This window comes from Hippoglossus hippoglossus, chromosome 22 (genome assembly GCF_009819705.1).
Source record: "Hippoglossus hippoglossus isolate fHipHip1 chromosome 22, fHipHip1.pri, whole genome shotgun sequence".
Taxonomy (NCBI): domain Eukaryota; kingdom Metazoa; phylum Chordata; class Actinopteri; order Pleuronectiformes; family Pleuronectidae; genus Hippoglossus; species Hippoglossus hippoglossus.
The window spans coordinates 8,031,344-8,051,591 of NC_047172.1; the positions used below are offsets into that span (position 1 = coordinate 8,031,344).

At 39.2% G+C, this 20,248-nt stretch overlaps 2 protein-coding genes across 3 annotated transcripts in view; both read left to right on the forward strand.

Annotated features, from left to right (window-relative positions):
• Positions 1-321: 321 nt before the first annotated feature.
• On the forward strand, positions 322-4,960 carry LOC117755527 (adapter protein CIKS-like). Of its 2 annotated transcripts, none has more exons than XM_034575387.1 (10): positions 322-611; positions 863-1,314; positions 1,419-1,552; positions 2,414-2,573; positions 2,772-2,968; positions 3,787-3,875; positions 3,975-4,043; positions 4,263-4,367; positions 4,449-4,523; positions 4,611-4,960. In XM_034575387.1, exons 2-10 carry the CDS (start codon positions 890-892, stop codon positions 4,779-4,781), a joined length of 1,425 nt encoding a protein of 474 aa, XP_034431278.1. In that variant the 5' UTR covers positions 322-611; positions 863-889; the 3' UTR covers positions 4,782-4,960. The 2 variants fall into 2 exon arrangements, with proteins under 2 accessions (XP_034431278.1, XP_034431279.1); XM_034575388.1 differs by having other exon boundaries at positions 2,438-2,573.
• Positions 4,961-5,870: 910 nt separating this feature from the next.
• Positions 5,871-20,248, forward strand: part of si:ch211-266g18.10 (titin) — a 29,080-nt gene continuing 14,702 nt past the window's right edge. Inside the window, exons 1-18 of the mRNA XM_034577048.1 lie at positions 5,871-6,370; positions 8,628-8,840; positions 8,931-9,014; positions 9,107-9,211; positions 9,293-9,448; positions 9,572-9,715; positions 9,842-9,985; positions 10,643-10,786; positions 10,916-11,035; positions 11,134-11,253; positions 11,386-11,430; positions 11,567-11,614; positions 11,696-11,722; positions 13,349-13,495; positions 13,572-15,035; positions 16,550-16,696; positions 17,008-17,405; positions 18,006-18,185. Of these exons, the coding sequence (XP_034432939.1) occupies positions 6,361-6,370; positions 8,628-8,840; positions 8,931-9,014; positions 9,107-9,211; positions 9,293-9,448; positions 9,572-9,715; positions 9,842-9,985; positions 10,643-10,786; positions 10,916-11,035; positions 11,134-11,253; positions 11,386-11,430; positions 11,567-11,614; positions 11,696-11,722; positions 13,349-13,495; positions 13,572-15,035; positions 16,550-16,696; positions 17,008-17,405; positions 18,006-18,185 (3,696 nt within the window). The 5' untranslated portion in view covers positions 5,871-6,360. The remainder of the gene's footprint in view (positions 6,371-8,627; positions 8,841-8,930; positions 9,015-9,106; positions 9,212-9,292; positions 9,449-9,571; positions 9,716-9,841; positions 9,986-10,642; positions 10,787-10,915; positions 11,036-11,133; positions 11,254-11,385; positions 11,431-11,566; positions 11,615-11,695; positions 11,723-13,348; positions 13,496-13,571; positions 15,036-16,549; positions 16,697-17,007; positions 17,406-18,005; positions 18,186-20,248) is intronic.

The following is a 20,248-nucleotide window of genomic DNA, read 5'->3' on the forward strand; positions in this document are numbered from 1 at the left end:
TACTAAACTGTTTTACAGGTAAGTTTGTGAAGGGGCTGGAGGGGACATGACTCAAGAAGGAACTTAAAATAGTTTGGTTTTATGCATCAAGGGGAGGAGACTTTCTTTAGTTATAAATAGTTCATGGATCCTGATGAAATAATCAGACATGTTTCTGAGACTAGTGTGTATGAGTGTGTGCAATTTGGTCAACATACATATTAGGATCTAGTGCATTTAAATGCAGTTTCATAAGGGGACTTTTGGACCTTGGCAGAGGTTTATGCTGTGACATTCTAGTTCGCTTTTTATTTAAGACTTTCTTTGTGGCCTCTTAGCATGAGAATATACTGTTGCTAAGACACATTTAACCTCTTTTTCACATTTTCATTTCCTCCTAAACTTCTTCCATTTGCTGAGGAGAATATTTCCTCCTAAATCATAGCTCCCACAGACTGAACCTGAGCTCAACTTTCCTGGCCAGTCTGGCTGAGCAGCACAAACACTACATTCTTGGCTCTGATTGGCTGCAGCTCAAGCAATGGAGAATTTGCATATAGCAGACTTTAGCAAAGACACAGACACACAAGCCTCTGCACCTACATAAGTGGGAAGAAGCCAGCAGAGAACAGGTATGCTTTTATTACTCTCCATTCACACTGAATTCCTCCACAACAATTAAGAATAGGATTGTGTTTCGCATGCCATGTGTGTGTATTATTCTCTGCATGCATGTCACATTATTTCTTGAGTATCCTTGTATGTATCTTACATACAAGGTCTTGGTTCAACTATATTTTAAATCATACAACTAACTTCACTAAAACTGTGTGTTTTCTAGGCCAAACTGTAAAAGTCAAAGTTCTTCCTTCTTGTCCCACAGACTTGTTGCTGACGTCACCTGGTTAAGATGAAGAAATCTGAAAAAGTATCAGAAATGAAAGTCTTCTCAGCTGCAGATGACTCTAAGAGTTCCGTGCGCCTCTTGGGCCCTGAAGTCACTGTGAACCAGATTTTTTATGTCAAACCACATCATGAAAAAGTCCCAGCGAGCTGTTGCTTGGACGCACCTTCTTTCTGCCACAGCCAGTGCAGAGGTGGACCAGTGAGCCATGAGTCAGGGAGCTGGCCTCCTCGTGTGGGGCAGCATGTCGAGCTGATGGACCACCGGCAGCTACGAGACACTGGAGCAAGTTTTTCCAGGACGGACTTCCATCATCCCCCTCCCGGAAGCTGTGGCCCACGACCTGCAGACCCCAGACAGAGTCACAGCTGCTGGGACTGTGGACCAAACCGGTGTGGAGCAGCAGAGCCTGCAAACAGGGACACGGCTGGGTAACTGAGGAGAAACCGTCTTGTATGATGGTGTTTAGAAATTCAACAATTTGTATTTGGCTCGAGGATGAAATTGGTATTAAATGTTTGTTTCTGACTCTCAGAGGGGAGTATGGAGACAATTCTCAGCTTCAGAGCGATGATGAAGAGCTTGAGCCTCCGCTGCCGCTGAGATCTGATGACGAGTGGCAACACTACAGCCCCTTTCTACCTCCTCACCACTATACGCACAACTATGGTAAGAAAGAGTTTTTGTTTGTTTGTTTTCTGTTTGTTTTCTGTATTTTATATTAACTTCTGTTTTGAAAACATATTTACTTACTCACTTGTTATATTTATTTATAGTTTAGGTTATTTCATTTATTTCAGTATAATCCAGAAAAACTTCACAAAAAACATAATACACTTTATACTAAACATTCTATGAACAAGAAAAGGAGCCAGATAAAGAACATATATATAAACACAACATAACATAAATATAAATACATAAATATTTTTAGTAGGAAGAACAACAGGGTAATGAAAAAATATATATCTTCTCCAATATGTGATCCTGACTCAGTTTAGAAACTCTTCACCTGAATGACTTGAATGATTTATTTGTTTATTTTAATGAAGTCATTATCACACATTGTACAAAAAGTATAAACAATATACATGTAAGTCTGTTTGTAAAAATGTAGGTTTGAGTGAGTAGAGCAATTGAATACTTACAGAATCTGGAACAAACATTATTTTTTATTTTTATTTTACTATTACTATTATTTTATTAATTATCATTTCAAATGTATAAAGAGAAAGGTTACAATAAATGCTTTTTGCAATTATAAATGTACAACCAATTGTTCATACGCCACAAAACAGACAATGTGGCACATGTGTGACTGACATTACAAAAGAAAGGTTTTCAGGATTTTTTTATAGATAGTGTATAATTGCAAATGTTAATTACAGCAAATTGGTAAATTGTCTTAGATCAATTTAATACCATTAGAAACAGTTATGTTTTTAAGGGCTTGTAACTTTCTCCTAAACAATTATCCAAGTATGTTTAAGAGTGAACCTGTTCCAACCTGACACATGTGCCGTCGCACACGAATGTTTCACTCTGTATTGACAGGCCTTCCTCACACGACGGATATCCGGTGTTATCCCTCTGCAGCAGAAGGGCAGTACGACCTCAGATTCCCACCTCAGCCTCGCCCCCTCTCTGCCTCCGGCCAGCACAGCAGACCCTGTGATGACCCCCCCACGTGGTAAAACCACTCCTGAATGCAAATACAGAAATATGTTGTACATGAAGGCGTCAACCCTTATACACACAGATCCACAAAGTCCCTACAGGGTCACGGGTCATGTGTTTGAAAAATGTGAGTCAGGTGCTGCAGCGGCCTCTACTTTGCATCTAATTCAGCTGAACAGCCTTTGTTTGTCTTTCTTTCTCGCTGCCTCAGGTTCCAACGTCAGGATGACTGTATGAGCGACGGTGTGGCACAGGCAGGCGTCTCGGTTAACGTGCTGCAGTTCTCCGTCCCCCCCGTCATGGGGGTGTCACAGGTCAGCGTGATGAACCTGAGCCCTGCAGGAGCCGAGGCGCCTGTGTCACATCCACTGGAGAGAAGAAGAACCGTCAGTCTGCCCGACGAGTGCCGTGAGTCACTTTACTCCAGGTTTTGGGAGGGAGGCCTGTTTGAGCTGCTCCTATTACATTTGAGCACGATGTGAGATCAACAGTCACAGTCCGCTGCTTTTCAAAAAACATCAGCAGGGCCCGTTGGGTGTGTCGGGGATTTGTATGTGTCTCTATAAACCTGCCAAGCCTGTTTCAGGGGCTTAGTAAAATAAACCAAAATAAAATTTCAATTTAAGATGAACACATATTTTCCGGCCCACAAATGGATTTATAATGTGCTGAGGACAGATCTTTACTTCCACAGGACAAACTGCATGACAAGTACAGCAAAATGAAATGTTAAATTAGAATAACGTAATAAAATGTTCCTTGGCAATCTTCATGATTATAATCAAAAGATAAACAATGAGCCCTTCAGCAGTAGTCAGTGAAATGCCGTCAAATACAAAAACACATTCAAAATGTCTCAGTGTCATCTCTACAAATTAAAATTTTGACCAAAATTCTGATTCACTTCAACCAATATATTTAAAGGCACACAGGAAAAGTTTGCACATGGTTCATGTTAGTATATGTATTTTTTTTAAATGTATTTGTTAAAGATACTTAAACCCAAACCATGATCTCTCCCTAAAACCAACCAAGTAGATTTGTTGCCTCAACTCAAGTCAGGCTTACTACTAGAAGGCCTCTTGTATTTCATGGTATTAAATCAAACAGCTGTTTCCATTTTTGTTGTAATTGTTTGTGATCTATTTACTTAAAATGTATATACCAACTAAAACAGAATAAAGTCTGAGTTTAATTCTGATTCAGCGATCTTTTCCCGTTCTCAGGAAACATTTTTATCACGTATTCTTCGGACGTGTGCTCAGAGATGGTTCCTTTCGTGGACTTCCTCACAAAGCAAGGTTTTCGTCCGGCTGTAAGTTACAACCTACCGGTTTGATTTAAAACATTTAGAAGATAATCTGAGTCTCAAACTTTTAACAATTCACTTAAAGTCCTGATTTCAATTTCACAGATCGACCTATTTGACGACCCTATAAGAAGCCTGGACATCAACAAGTGGAAAGACAGGTACTTAAAAGACGTAAGTGAGCAGCACTAGTGTTGTGTAGTTTACTGTATTGTTTCCTAAAAATGTCCGATATAGTTTTGCTGGATCATTATTCAAAGAGAAAGTCAAACTAAATGTGGCTTTGTACTTTAATTGTTAAATGAATTCACAATACTTGCTTTGTTTTGAATTTGAACATTTGTCTTTTCAGATTGTGAATACGTCTAAAATGTGTGTGTATTCTTTTAACAGCCGTCGTACCTGATTATCATCGCCATCAGTCCAAAGTATAAAGCAGACATCGAAGGATTGGTAGTGGACAGTCTCGGCCTTCACACTAAATATATCCACTCCATGGTGAGACAGTGTTAGCTCTTCTTTTAAATGAGACGTAATCATGTGGCGACATTTATCTAAATTTAAAGTCTAATTTTGCAGATGCAGAATGAATTCATCCAACAAGGCAGCTTGAACTTTAGATTCATACCAGTTCTCTTCCTCAGTGCCTCCCAGGTCAGAGCTCTGCTTGGTAACAGATATTTTCCACTATCTTCTCTTCTTAAAAATAATACATTTAATCCATGAAAGTCTTTTTTACAGAAGCACGTCCCCAGTTGGCTTCAGAACACTCGTGTTTACCGCTGGCCACACGACACTGAGGATTTGCTGCTGCGACTGCTGAGGGAGGAGAAGTACGTTCCTTCCCCTGTTCCGATGGAGCTCACCCTCATCATCAGGCCTGTGGCCCTGAGTGCTGCAGCCACACTGTGAAACACTAACTAGCGTTTATGTGTTATACGTTTCTGTTTCAGTGTATTTATGAATATGTTTTACAATCCTCAAAATCGATCCTGAACAAATCAATGACAGTTCATGGTTTTCACGCTTTATTGCGTCCAATGTATAGTTGTTGTTTAAATGTTTCAATAAAGTTTCTTTGTGTGTGTTAATATTTACTATATCAATATTTACTATATGTTATGGTGTGGTTTTAGCTCTGGGGATGACATTGTCAGTGCCTGAACCTTTGAGCAGGCATTTTTAACTGACATGTCTCGGCAACCGTTGGAAGTAATTTGGCGTAAAATTAGGTTCAAACATTTATGTTTCTGTCAGGATGAGTTACAACAACATTGACTGATCCCAACACATTTAAAATATCGCAAAAATATAATTTGGACTTTGAACTTTACACTTTGATGTGACATTCATCAATGTGATAAGAAATATAGGAAAATGACAAGAATCATCTTAGAGGAAAAACTCATTTGTCGTGTACTTTTAAGTCTGGTCTGTGCCCCATCCTTTAACATGGAGGAGGCTGGATTCATGCCCTGTACTGCAGCTAGCCACCTTTTGACTTCACTTTTGGGGGCAGTCATGTCGTCCATCTTTATATACAGTCTATGTCGCAGCCTCAGAAAAGGAGCTGTAGCATGATTAAAAAAGAAACACAAGATGGAGCTGTTTTACCGAATCTTTCTTTATAGTAATTTTATAATAAGCAATTAAAAATCTTGGAACTGTGTTTATTTTTTAGGCTGCCACCTGAAACAGAATACAAGAACATAAAAACAAAGTGATATGACGGACTCTGCACCAGGAGCAAAAGCAGGTAGAGGCCGGGTTGTGTAGGTGTAATGTGTGTGCACAGTTCTCATCTGTGTTGTTGTTCGTTCCTTACCCTGGTCACCAGTTTAGAGGGCAGGTTACAGTGCCCCACCAGTAGGGGTGCCCGGTTCTGCCAACTGATCCTGCACACACCCCTCAGACCGCCAAAAAAGGCCTGGCAGAGCGGCTGGTGTGTGCAGAGCTCAAGCTAAGAATAACCCTCCTTCTGGGGGGGATAAAGTTACCCTGAAGCCTCCATGTTCTCTGCTCTGACCTATACCCATGTGAGGCACCAATAACACGGGGTGGGGTATTCTGTATGCCCCCCCCCCCTGTCACTCTCCCCAGCCCTGAGCTTAGCTTGGCTCTTTCCTCTCCTGCGTCGCCTTTCCTTTGCCCCACCGTCCCCAGACCCCCCGTCTGCAATGCTGCCACACCGGCAGCTCCAAATTCTCAAAGTGCTCCTGTAAACTTACATTTTATATTTGGGGTTTCCATCTCCTTCATTTTTTTTTTGGTCCTTGGAGAAGTTCAACCTGTGGATTACATGGATCTGGAAACAAGACTGTGATCACCAATGGGAATGGAATAATTTACAAAAAATAAGTTTTTTTTTAGTTTGCTGACAAGTGGAAGCTGATTGGATTTACACTGAAGCTGTGATTTTTCTGTAACTTCAGCATATGGAGGCTTAGGCCCCAACTCAAAGGATTATACCTGAAATAGTTTCCATATCACAATGGCTGAAGGTAGGACTGCTACACCTTACCGCTCTGATATGCTGTGACATAACGCCTTGATAATATATGCTCCACCTGTAATAAATAAATGTCAATGTTTTGATAGGGTGCGTCCTCCTTGGAAAATGTGTTGAAAGTCGGTTGCTATAAATACAGGAGATCATGTAGCCACAGTATTTGCGCCGCTCTCTTGTGACAGAACGCTGACCTCTGGGTTTTCAGCCAACTTATGTCAGAGTACAGAATAAGTATTGGGAAAATATACTCACCTCAAATTTAAATGTACTGGTTCTGCAATAAAATATTCCATGTGACTGATAGATTATTGTGTGTAAAATTATTCGATTGTTCATATTGATGCAGCAATGTTTATGTGACATTTTGCTGTAGTAGCTGTTGAGGTGGTGTTGGTTTTGAGTATTTTATATGTATTTTATTTTATATGGTCAGAAGATAAATCTTAGTGGTTGTGAAATTATTAAAGGGAGAGTACATTTCTGGTATACACATCTGTTTGTAGTTTTTGGACTTTATTATGTGGTGAAATATTAAATTAATTTGACCTATTTGGGCTTGAAACTGTCATTTCAATGAGACCATGTTAAAAGTTTGGAGGAAATTGCTTTCAACTGAGAATGGAGCAACAATTCCCCCTTAAATTCAGCTAAATAGAAGTACAAAGAAACTTTAAATGGATATAGTTAAGTTAAGTACAAGTGCAGTACGTGAGTGAGTTACTTTCCACTAAGGATTTTAGACTGTTTAATTGTCCTGCTGTGTTTTGCATAACCTGATCAAACGATTGATATATAACCATATATATATATATATTTTGGATAATGAAGCTTCAGGCCTGGAATAAGAACAATACCTCCATCATGATTTTCCTTTATTATTAGTAAACCCTTGCGATGTCCATTCAGTATTCTTTAGTTGAGTGGAAATGTTGTTTTTTAAGGATTTATATGAGGAAGTGACTCACGAGGGAGGTATGCCCGGAGCTCATTCACAGTTGGAAGGTGTCTCTAACACCCTGGTACCAGTTCAGCTCCAGTACAGCAGTTAGTTAATGATGATGAGGCTGTCATGAAATGTGGTCACTGGCTTTATCCACTGCTACAGGTGGGAATCAGGTGCAAATGTCTTTATAAAATGCATAAGATGAAACTGGGACAGCTGAGTTCTGCATTTTCTGATCTGTAATGTGACAAAATGTTGAAATCTCAGATAAATCTAATTCATATATTAGTTTACATGTATTTGGAACACACAGGAATATGACGCTATTCTATAAATGTAAAAATTAGACACTGTCTTCTCCATGTTATGTTCAAATCCTTTGACCTGACATGAAGTCTCCTTCACCTCTCAGGGTTTAGCTGCAGTGTGAAAATGATCAGACTGGAAAAGTGGCTACGAAGGATCATTATCTTTTTTGCGTACTAACTTCATTAAGTCATTAAAGTAATTTTCTTACTGATGCATAACCTCAGAAAGAATTTGTTAATTAATTAATGGGGAAAGTACCAGTGGATACTTTTAGTCTCAGTCATCTAAATGCAGTAGATTGTATCCAATTTCCAAGATAGACACATTATATCAGCAACTTCTGTTCATAAGTTTTTCAACATGGTTCTAAATCACTCTTCATTGATTGCTGATTCACATCCTCCCTTTAGGGTGAAGATGATGATGTAAAAATGTACAGTTTTCAGTTGGAACATTATGTTTGTAGCAAATCAAACAGATTTCAATATTTAAGAGTTTAAAACATATCATGAGGATAAACTGGTAGCTACAGAAGAATCCTTTGTTTTATTGTTAGTCAATCGTGACCAAAATATATAAAAATTGTTCTGTGTTGGTGGATTTAACAGTGAAAAAATAAACTTGTGATGGACGCACTGTAACATTTGCCGTTTATGTGATATGCGCTCATCCTGATATATTTGCAATAAGCTATATCAGGCGATATATTGGCACTGCACCTTTCCAATGCACTTATGCAAGAGCCATTCCTCTGTGAAAGGATGCTCAGTATCAACGTACATGCTATTATGTCATTATGCACTTTATTGCTTAGTATTTGGTTTGTACTATGACATATCACAGTGAGAACTGGGCTGAAAATACTGATCAGTCCAAGTAAAAAAAAAAACTTCCAGTGTTGCAGCATTTGCATAGCAAGCAACAATATAAAGAACACATCCAAAAGATCCTAATGTTGTTCAGAGTTCTTAAAGACACTTTGTCTTTTCACAAACAGGAAGCAAACCGGCCTCCCCCACTCCAGCCAGTGGGTCCAGTGGGTCCAGTGGAGCAGCGGCACCACAGACGAGCTCTCTCAAGTCTAAAGGTGTGGGCCTCCTCAGGAAGGTGAAGGTGTCTGTGGAGCTGCTGATCGCTCTGGCCGCTCTGCTGTCCTGGTTGGTTGTAGGGGTGGTGATGTTTGACTTTGTGGAGTACAAGTCTGTCCCAGGTAAGTCACACACAGACACACACAAACATATCTCCTTTTATTGTTTTTGCTCATCAGATATGAAGGATTATTGTGTGTTTTTGTTCTCAGACATTCAACAAATCATTACGGACCCTGTGCAAGCTATGAACGACGCTGTAGATGAAGTTTCCAGTCTGCTCAACAAATTTCAAGGTACAGAAGAAAAATTGGACACAGGTTGCTCATTGTTTTTTATGTTTGAAAGCAAGCATAGTAATACATAACTCTCTTTTCTGGGCCTCCAGAATGTGCACCTGATTTAAGTGACCCCGCGTCTACTGCCGCTTATGTAGCTGAAGAAATAGCAGAAGCGAAAGATGGATTTGTTCGACATTTTTCAGACAAGGACGGTATGGCAACTCGCTCGTACTCAAAGAATCACACACATTTTACGTTAAAAGTGACATAACCATATCCCTCCAAACCCGCAGGAAACTTCTACCTCAGCCAGGTCGACCCTGTGGTCATCGGACGACAAGTTTTCCATTCAACCAACGACTTCATGGGTGGAGTGGTGTGCTCCGTCAGGGAATCGCTGTGTGCTATTGTGGACACTTTATTGAATACTATATCGGGTATAGCTGAAGGTATGTATTCCATGTTTTAATACTTCCAAACTGTTTGTCTTCCCTGTTTCACATGCAAGTTAATGACATATGCTAACTCATCTTTAAATAAAACTTAATTAACAATCTCTTTGTTTTTCTCAGGAAAAATTGACCTTAACTCCATTGACCCTGTGGTGACAGGCAGAGGCGTCTTCAGTGTTATGAATGGGTTCATATGTGGAGTGCAGGACTACATCCAGAATGTGCTCTGTGCCATTTGGGACACTATTCTGGACGTGGTGAAAGGTAATTACTCTCCTTGTTTAACAGCTGCAATCGCTTAACGTCTTAAATGACTAATAACGTATTACACGGCATTGATTTTTCATATCAGTCCTTAGTATTTGTTGTTTTATTTGTTCTCCTTCACAGGAACCACTGACATCAGCTTCATGGATCCTGTGTCAGTTGGCAGAAACGTCTTCAGCGTGACTAATGACACTTTGAGTGGAATAGTGAGCTACGTCCAGGACATACTCTGTTCCATCATAGACAGCACACTGGATATTATAAAAGGTACCTGCTCCATATTTAACCTTTGTATTGTTTACATGTCATATTATCATGTTTCTTATAAATTAATCTTTATTTCTTACCTATATTTATTCATTACTTTATCAGCATTGTTACTAAATATAACTGATAGCCTGTGTTTTGTGTGAGTAACAATGTAATTTATATAGACATGGACAAAATGACAGCACTCAAGAGTGAAGCCAAATCATTTTGATCGCCCTCTGGTGGCTGACTGCAGTATAGGTCATAAAACCCTGCTTTTTCTGTGTTAGCAGATGGGACATGGACCAAAATAAAAAGTAAAATTACACGTAAAATAAATATTTCCCTAAAGAAGGGTTTCTGTCATTTTGGGTGGTTCATGTCACACTGAAATTTATTCATGTGTACATTTTTCCGACTTACGTAGACTCTGGCTCCGCATAAGGTCACAGGGCAAGATGGTGGCAGCCACATTCAGAATATTCTGGCTTCATTTTTGTGGGAGGGGGAGACATGTCACCAATCTTTATAAAGAGTCCATGGTCTAAAATAATCTAAATCAGTTTACTGTAACCAAAGATTGTTTAGCTTTTTTCCTTTTTGTCTTCAATCATCTTTTCAAATTTTCCTGTATAACACTGGAGTTTTGTTCTGAATGTTTGTTGCTCTTCCCAGGAACCACTGACATTAGCTCCGTTGACCCTGTGGCCATTGGCCGGAATGCTTTCAGTGTTACTAATGACATCCTGAGTGGAGTCGCAGGATACATCCAGGATGTGCTCTGTACAATCATGGATGTAATACTGGACACGTTAGAAGGTATCCATATTGATTTTTAACCTTTCCCTAATCTGTGACCCATCTCAATGTATACACTGCTGTAGAGTGCTAGTTGCTGTTTCCACAAACCTCACGAGACTAAACTGTTTTGACGTCTCTGTGGGTCAGATATCCAGCAGGCTGTGGGATTCAGTCCCATGTCGGTTCTGAAGACGACTGCAGAAATCACCAAAGAACAGATGAACATGCTCGTGAGCTACGTCTCAACGATGGTGCTCGGTGATGAAGGTCAGTACCAACTACATCTAATGTGGTTGCAACATTTCTAGAAGTAAAGACATAGATAAGTATGATTTTGCTGACTGTGCGGTGTGCAGATTTTTCAGGGATCGTGTCTGAAGTGTCCATCGACCCCATGAAAGTTGTGGAAGATGCTGTGTTGGAGTTCACAGACAAGAAAGATTTGTTCGTGGCTTACATGTCAAGCATGCTTGTTGGTGATCAAGGTATGATTTCTCATTTAGCTGTATACTATAATATTCTGTCTCAAATTCTATATATAGGAAAAGATTTTAAAAAGTCACAATATTAAAATGTATACTGACACCTCTTGGGCATAATTTCTTCTCTTGTTCCAGGTGAACCTGTAGCCACGCCCGGTGTAAATGTAGTAACTCAAGAAGGTTTCACTTTTTATTATTACAGCATTAATACATTTACAAACATAGTATTAACCTGTTACTGTTTTGCAATATTCTTATACACTAATTCAGCATTAACAGTCACCGTTACTAACACGTGTGTGTTTCTTTTGTTTAGATGAAACTGTAGCTTCTCCATCCGATATAACTTTGGTGAGAAAAAAAGGTAAGAACTGGACTTTATTGAATTTTTATATCAAATCGTATTTTAATATTCAAGCCAGTTAATTATCTTTTTGACACGTAGGAGTATTTCTGCCATCTAAGAAAAAAGGTAAGAAAATGTTTGAAACTTTAAGATGTGTTTTTGTACAATGTGCAATGTGTGTTGCCAGCAGATAGTTCGCATAGACCTGTCGTGTCTGTCCTCCGTCTTATCGTGTGGCCTTTCGTGCATGAAGATTTTTGTTTTTCTTACCACTTTACAAGTCTGCCTTACAATAGGTCATGTTCCATATAACCTCCATTCAAACTCCATCTGTGCTCATTATATTATGGCATGAACAAACATGCATCATAACCTCTGTACATTTTTTATCTCAATAAACCTCTGTATGCAACCGAGTTGTTTGCGTCTGTGTCTCTCCCTCAGTTTGTCTCACTGACTGTTTCATGGAACTGAATTCATGGGTTTTGCCATTAAGTTGTTTTCATTCATATCATCATGTTTTGTGTCCTATGCTTGAAAAACTGGAAATAATTTGTAATATTGCACATGTATATTTGTCTAATTTGTGTGTTTTGAAGTTGCATTCCTCTGCTGCCCTCCTCTGCATTGTGCAAGCATCTTCTGTACAACTGAACGACTGACATCTGTATTTCTACTGTTTAAACATCTGTAACACACAGGGTGTGTGTGTGTATCTTGATTGTTTGTACTGGATGTCATGCGGCTGTGTGTGAAATACTTTTACCTTTGCATGAAATCATACAGGTTTACACCACATCTCAAAAGTGAGCAATGAGAATATAATTGATTGTTGCCATGTTTGGTGTTAGAATTTTCTGAGGTTCAATTGGGAAGGGAAATGTCAAAAGAATATATTCCTGTAAATATTCTATATTTTCTTATGGTCAATAAATCCCATCAAACCAACAAGGAGCTGATCCCACTAAGTATTGTCTGTGTAACCAAAGCCTGATTCCAGAAATACATGGTGAAGGGACTAAATTCATGAAGCATTTTTAGTGTTAATAACCACTCAAAGTGCCTCATACTACACATCCACACACTCGCTATATGGAACAGGCTGAATTTAGGGTTCAGGGTCTTAGGGTTCGACTCAAACCACTCAATGGTTAGGTTGGTGGACGATGGGCTCTACCTCCTGAACCACTGCTGCCCACATCAAAGAGCCAACAAATTGGGATATATTGATAAAATGGCATGTCTATTAATAATAGAATAGTTTTAGAAAAAATGGACAAACTACTCCGGTTTGATGTTTGGTAGGAAACTACCATGTCCAGCATTTTTGTTATTGGTTTTGTTCTTTTCTTGGGATTTGTTGACAGTGAGAAAAATGCAGAACAACTTCAGGTTCACAATTTACGTTAAAATGAACGAGGCCTTAATCAAATTGGGAAAATCTTTAACTGCACCAATCAATACACTCACACCATACATTATCTCAAGGCACCTTTCAGAGTAAGGTCCTTACAACAAAGAGAAACCCAACAGATCCGATCAAGCACTTGGTGACTGCGGAGAGAAAAGACTCTCTTTGTGCATGTGGTGTAAACTGTATGATGTAATGAATGGTTTCTGTAAATCATTGTTCCCATTTCACCTCATCAAATTACCTTTGTACCTTAAAATTTGTTTGGATCTGCATTTCCAAGAGAAATGCCAAAGATATGACTTTTCAGATAAGAGAGATGACACAGGTTGATGATACAGTTGCAGAGATTATGCAAGCGGCCAAAGATGAAGCTGCTCCCGCACAGATAGGTGAAGACTCAAAGACTGAGGAGGAGGAGGAGGAGGCTGAAGTTCCCACTGACGCTGCCAGTGAGACAGATGTGCACGAGGAAGAGGAAGATGATGGTATTTCACATGGTTTTTCTTAAATAGTCACATTCATTAGGCATAGGCACTAAATTTCTTACTGTCACATCACTAGTGAAACATGTCGACCTTGAAGAAACAGAACATGAACTACCACTGGAAGATGAGGCCGTCATTGATAATGATGACAAGGAGGAAGAGACAGAGGAGAAGGAAAAGGAGAAGGAAGCACAGGAGGAGATTGTAGAAGAGGAAGGTGAAGAAAAGGAGGAGGACTTAAAAGCAGTGGAGGAGGCCAAAACTGAGGATTTGGAAGATGATGAAGAGGGGGAGGCCAAAAATGAAGATTTGGAAGAAGAGGCCAAAACTGAAGTTCTGGAAGAAGATGAGTTGGCCAAATCTGAAGATTTGGAAGAAGATGAGGAAGAGGAAGTCAAAACTGACGCTTTGGAAGTAGCTGAGGAGGCCAAAACTGAGGATTTGGAAGATGATGAAGAGGGGGAGGCCAAAAATGAAGTTCTAGAAGATGAGGGAGAGACCAAAACTGAAGTTCTGGCAGAAGATGAGGTGGCCAAATCTGAAGATTTGGAAGAAGATGAGGAAGAGGAGGCCAAAAATGAAGTTCTAGAAGATGAGGGAGAGACCAAAACTGAAGTTCTGGAAGAAGAGGAGGAGGCCAAAACTGAAGTTCTGGAAGAAGAGGAGGAGGTCAAAACTGAAGATTTGGAAGAATATGAGGAGGAGGAGGCCAAAACAGAAGTTCTGAAAGAAGAAGAGGAGGCACAAACTGAAGATTTGGAAGAAGAAGATGAGGAGGAGGAGGAGGCCAAAACTAAAGTTGTGGAAGAAAAGGAGGAGGAGGCCAAAACTGAAGCTGTGGAAGAAGAGGAGAAGGAGGAGGAGGAGGAAGAGGAGGAGCCTACAACTTTAGTATTGGATGAGGAGGAAAAGGCCAAAACTGACATTTTGGAGGAAGAGGTGGAGGAGGAGTCCAAAACTGAAGATTTGGTAGAAGATGAAGAGGAGGAGGCACATAAAACAAAAACTGAAGAGCTTCCAGAAGAGGTTGGAGAGGTAGAGAAGGAGGAGGAGGAGGAAGAGAGCAAAACTAAAGAAGATTTAGTGGAAGATGAAGAGGAAAAAAATGAAGAAGAGACTAAAGAGGAGGAAACTGTAAATATAGATCTTCATGAGGATGAAGAAAGAGATGAAGAAAACATTGAATTAACGAACACTAAGCTAGAAATAGAAGGCGATGAAGCTTCAGAGGAGGAAGGAGAAAAGCATGACGAAACAGAAGCTGAGGACGAAGATCCTAAAACTCTGTCGGCTGAAAAACTCAGCAACATCAGTGTTGTACCTGAATCCGATGATGAAGACAATATGACCTCTTTTCCTTCTGGTTATGACCAAGACAAATACTCCGACGTCATCGATGACGAAAACAACAACAACAGTGAGAACAGTAAAGCTGAAGCTAAAGGAAGGAGGAAACATCTCGTTCCCTTTGAGGGGATCAGAGGAGTCAGATCCAGAGCTGCTCTCAAAGACGAAGAGCAACTCCACAAACATGACAAAGGTACAAAACTCACCGTCATCATCATCATCACACATCTTTCAACATTGTTTTCATTATCAGGGAATGAAAATGTTTCTGAATGACGAGTGTGTTAAATGTGCAGTAATGTGTTGACAGACTGAATTTCTTTTCATCTAACAGGTATTTGTTCAACTATTCGTGTCACATGTTTCGTAGTCTACTTTAATTTCAGTGAATTTTTTGCTAACATGTCTGAAAATTTTCTTGTGACTGTTTTAAACTCTACAGGTGGAAAACTTAGTTGAAATTTGTTTAAAACCTGTGTTTCACAGATCACAGTGTGTTTAGCGTAGCTTAGCACAAACTGGAAAACAGTTTGAAGGCTTTTATTTAACAATACACATTGATTAATGGTTAATTAATACCCTACACTCTCTGTTACCTCATCATCTTTCTTTGCCTTCACCCTTTCCTTTCTTCATATCTCTGTATGATTTGAGGTATAAGTGCAATTTGTTGTGCTAAAGATTAGCTTAAAAAATCTCTCTATGTATCCTCTGTCGTCTGTGTGTATCTGCACTGCCTCTGAAAAAAGCTTGATTTTTTTTAAATCATAGCTTTAGGCAGTTGCTCTCAAATTCACTCAAAGTCAGTATAATTTCTCTCCGGTCTGAAAAATAGATTTGTGTGCCTGACCAATCTAGGACACAGCAATAGACTGATGCTGTTCTTCTCACTAGGAGAAACAACGATTTCCCAAAACGCTGGTGTGTGCGTTTTTTATTATACACCAGACTGATAAGGAAATAAAAATGGACCTAATAAGGTCAAGTTAGTTTTATTTATATCAGAAACTCTTTTTGAGTCGGGTGCTAACAGCTGTGAGGAAAGAGGATCTGCGTACAGCACCTGTGAGTTCAAGCTCCTTCAACATTTTCTTTTCGATGACTCAGTAAAGACAAATCTATTTCCTGAAGCGCTAATTATGTACTTAAGTGTTCCTTCTTTAAACAGTCATTGCTGTTTGTCAATGCAGGGAGATAGTACAGCTCTAGAGCAGCTAGATGGAGCCAATAGGCTGAGGAAAAAAGTGGACAGGTCTCTGGATGAAGAGATAGCTCAACGTGTTGTGTCCTATCTGCCCTGTTCATAGTTGGCCTACAGTACGTCAGTGTAATAACTGCATAACATTACTTTAAGTACATCCCTGCAGTATAAATTTAAAACTTAAGTCTGATTGTTTGAACAATTTAACAAAGCTTGTGGTGTGTTTAATGCTGTTGTGTGTTTAATGCTTTAGTGCTCCTAGTGCTTATGCAAGCATGAATATTTGTTATTAGTCATGATGATGATAGTACTGGTCTGACACTTGTCATTGTCACTGTGTCATTTTCTACATATGTTTGTATGATGAACTTTAGTTCTTTGCACTTTCTACACTACACTTTATCCCCAAATTAATTCTATACATCCAAAGGTTGTTACTAAATTTAGTGATCGGGTATAATTCAGTTTGTAGTTTTGCTTAAATGGGAATTTATTGCTGTTTACAGACCTAAAATCCACAGAACCTGAGGAGGAGAAAAAAGACAAGGGAGCCAAACTTGAAGAAACTATAGACAAACTAAAAGACGAAAAGCCAAAGAAGGAGCTCAAACCTGAAACAAAAACAACTGAGACTAAACCAGAGAAGACTGAAGGTAATCACAACTGATTATAAAATTAGCAAAAGTATGAAAGATGCTGTTGAAAAATGTTTGGTTTTTTTTATTTCAAAATACTTGAGTAAACAAGCTCTGAAATATGGCCCAATATAGCAATATTTAACCACACTGTTTACAGAACATAGAGATAATACTGTTCACCATAAAACACTACATACACAAAACTGTTTCAGCATAACATTTAACAAAGGGCAGAGGTGACTTTGTCCAGTTTTAGGTCTGCTCTACCTTTAAGTCTGTTTCAGACATGTTACAATACATGAAAACTGACACTTGATTGCTTTTAGAAGAAGGGGCCGTAAAGGAGCTTCCCAAAGAAGAGAAGGAAGTAAAGAAACCACCTAAGGAAGAAAAGGAAGGTAAGAAACCATCCAAAGAAGATAGAGTGAAGAAACCTTCCAAAGAAAAGAAAGAAGCGAGAAAACCTTCAAAAGAAAAGGAAGAAGTAAAGAAACAACCCCAAAAAGAGAAAGAGGCCAAAAAACTGCACAAAAAAGAAAAGGAAATCAAGAAACCAGATAAAGAGGAGAGGGAAGTTGAGAAACCCTCTAAAGAAGAGAGAGAAATAAAGCAAACTCCTAAAGAAGAGAAAGAGGTGAAGACGCCTCCTAAAGAAGAGAAAGAAGTCAAGAAACCCTCTAAAGAAGAGAAAGAGGTGAAGAAACCATCTAAAGAAGAGAAAGAGGTGAAGAAACCACCTACAGAAGAGAAAGAGGTGAAGACGCCTCCTAAAGAAGAGAAAGAAGTCAAGAAACCATCTAAAGATGAGAAAGAGGTGAAGACGCCTCCTAAAGAAGAGAAAGAAGTCAAGAAACCACCTAAAGAAGAGAAAGAGGTGAAGACGCCTCCTAAAGAAGAGAAAGAAGTCAAGAAACCATCTAAAGATGAGAAAGAGGTGAAGATGCCTCCTAAAGAAGAGAAAGAAGTCAAGAAACCACCTAAAGAAGAGAAAGAAGTCAAGAAACCACCTAAAGAAGAGAAAGAGGTCAAGAAACCCTCTAAAGAAGAGAAAGAGGTGAAGACGCCTCCTAAAGAAGAGAAAGAAGTCAAGAAACCACCTAAAGAAGAGAAAGAGGTCAAGAAACCCTCTAAAGAAGAGAAAGAGGTGAAGACGCCTCCTAAAGAAGAGAAAGAAGTCAAGAAACCACCTACAGAAGAGAAAGAGGTGAAGACGCCTCCTAAAGAAGAGAAAGAAGTCAAGAAACCACCTACAGAAGAGAAAGAGGTGAAGACGCCTCCTAAAGAAGAGAAAGAAGTCAAGAAACCATCTAAAGATGAGAAAGAGGTGAAGACGCCTCCTAAAGAAGATAAAGAAGTCAAGAAACCCTCTAAAGAAGAGAAAGAGGTGAAGAAACCATCTAAAGAAGAGAAAGAGGTCAAGAAACCCTCTAAAGAAGAGAAAGAGGTGAAGACGCCTTCTAAAGAAGAGAAAGAAGTCAAGAAACCATCTAAAAAAGAGAAAGAGGTGAAGAAGCCTCCCAAAGAAGAGAAAGAAATCAAGAAACCACCTAAAGAAGAGAAGGAGGTGAAGAAACCATCTAAAGAAGAGAAAGAAGTCAAGAAATCACCTAAAGAAGAGAGAGAGGTGAAGAAACCATCTAAAGAAGAGAAAGAGGTAAAGAAACCACCTAAAGAAGAGAAAGAGGTGAAGAAGCCTCCTAAAGAAGAGAAAGAGGTGAAGAAACCATCTAAAGAAGAGAAAGAAGTGAAGCAATCACCTAAAGAAGAGAGAGAGGTGAAGAAACCATCTAAAGAAGAGAAGGAGCTGAAGCAACCATCTAAGGACAAGAAAGAAGTGAAGAAATCATCTAAAGAAGAGAAAGAGGTGAAGAAACCATCAAAAGAAGAGAAGGAGGTCAAGAAACCACCTAAAGAAGAGAAAGAAGTCAAGAAATCAACTAAAGAAGAGAAGGAGGTGAAGAAACCATCTAGGGAAGAAAAAGAGGTGAAGATGCCTCCTAAAGAAGAGAAAGAGGTAAAGAAACCATCTAAAGAAGAGAAAGAGGTAACAAAACCATCTAAAGAAGAGAAAGAGGTGAAGATGCCTCCTAAAGAAGAGAAAGAGGTAAAGAAACCACATAAAGAAGAGAAAGAGGTGAAGACGCCTCCTAAAGAAGAGAAGGAGGTAAAGAAACCATCTAAAGAAGAGAAAGAGGTGGAGACGCCTCCTAAAGAAGAGAAGGAGGTGACGAAACCATCTAAAGAAGAGAAAGAGGTGAAGACGCCTCCTAAAAAAGAGAAAGAGGTAAAGAAACCATCCAAAGAAGAGAAAGAGGTGAAGATGCCTCCTAAAGAAGAGAAGGAGGTGAGGAAACCACCTAAAGAAGAGAAAGAGGTGAAGAAACCATCTAAAGAAGAGGAAGAAGTGAAGAAACCATCTAAAGAAGAGAAAGAGGTGAAGATGCCTCCAAAAGAAGAGAAGGAGGTAAAGAAACCATCTAAAGAAGAGAAAGAGGTGAAGACGCCTCGTAAAGAAGAGAAGGAGGTGAAGAAACCATCTAAAGAAGAGAAAGAGGAGAAGACGCTTCCTAAAGAAGAGAAAGAGGTAAAGAAACCATCTAAAGAAGAGAAAGAGGTGAAGACGCCTCCTAAAAAAGAGAAAGAGGTAAAGAAACCATCCAAAGAAGAGAAAGAGGTGAAGAAACCATCTAAAGAAGAGAAAGAAGTGAAGAAACCATCTAAAGAAGAGAAAGAGGTGAAGATGCCTCCAAAAGAAGAGAAAGAGGTGAAGAAACCATCTAAAGAAGAGAAGGAGGTGAAGAAACCATCTAAAGAAGAGAAAGAAGTGAATAAATCACTTAAAGAAGAGAAAGAGTTGAAGACGCCTCCTAAAGAAGACAAAGAAGTCAAGAAACCATCTAAAGAAGAGAAAGAGGTGAAGATGCCTCCTATAGAAGAGAAAGAGGTGAAGAAACCATCTAAAGAAGAAAAAGAGGTGAAGAAATCACTTAAAGAAGAGAAGGAGGTGAAGAAACCATCTAAAGAAGAGAAAGAGGTGAAGACGCCTCCTAAAGAAGAGAAGGAGGTGAAGAAACCATCTAAAGAAGAGAAAGAGGTGAAGACGCCTCCTAAAAAAGAGAAAGAGGTAAAGAAACCATCCAAAGAAGAGAAAGAGGTGAAGAAACCATCTAAAGAAGAGAAAGAAGTGAAGAAACCATCTAAAGAAGAGAAAGAGGTGAAGAAACCATCTAAAGAAGAGAAAGAGGTGAAGATGCCTCCAAAAGAAGAGAAAGAGGTGAAGAAACCATCTAAAGAAGAGAAGGAGGTGAAGAAACCATCTAAAGAAGAGAAAGAAGTGAATAAATCACTTAAAGAAGAGAAAGAGTTGAAGACGCCTCCTAAAGAAGACAAAGAAGTCAAGAAACCATCTAAAGAAGAGAAAGAGGTGAAGATGCCTCCTAAAGAAGAGAAAGAGGTGAAGAAACCATCTAAAGAAGAAAAAGAGGTGAAGAAATCACTTAAAGAAGAGAAGGAGGTGAAGAAACCATCTAAAGAAGAGAAAGAGTTGAAGACGCCTCCTAAAGAAGA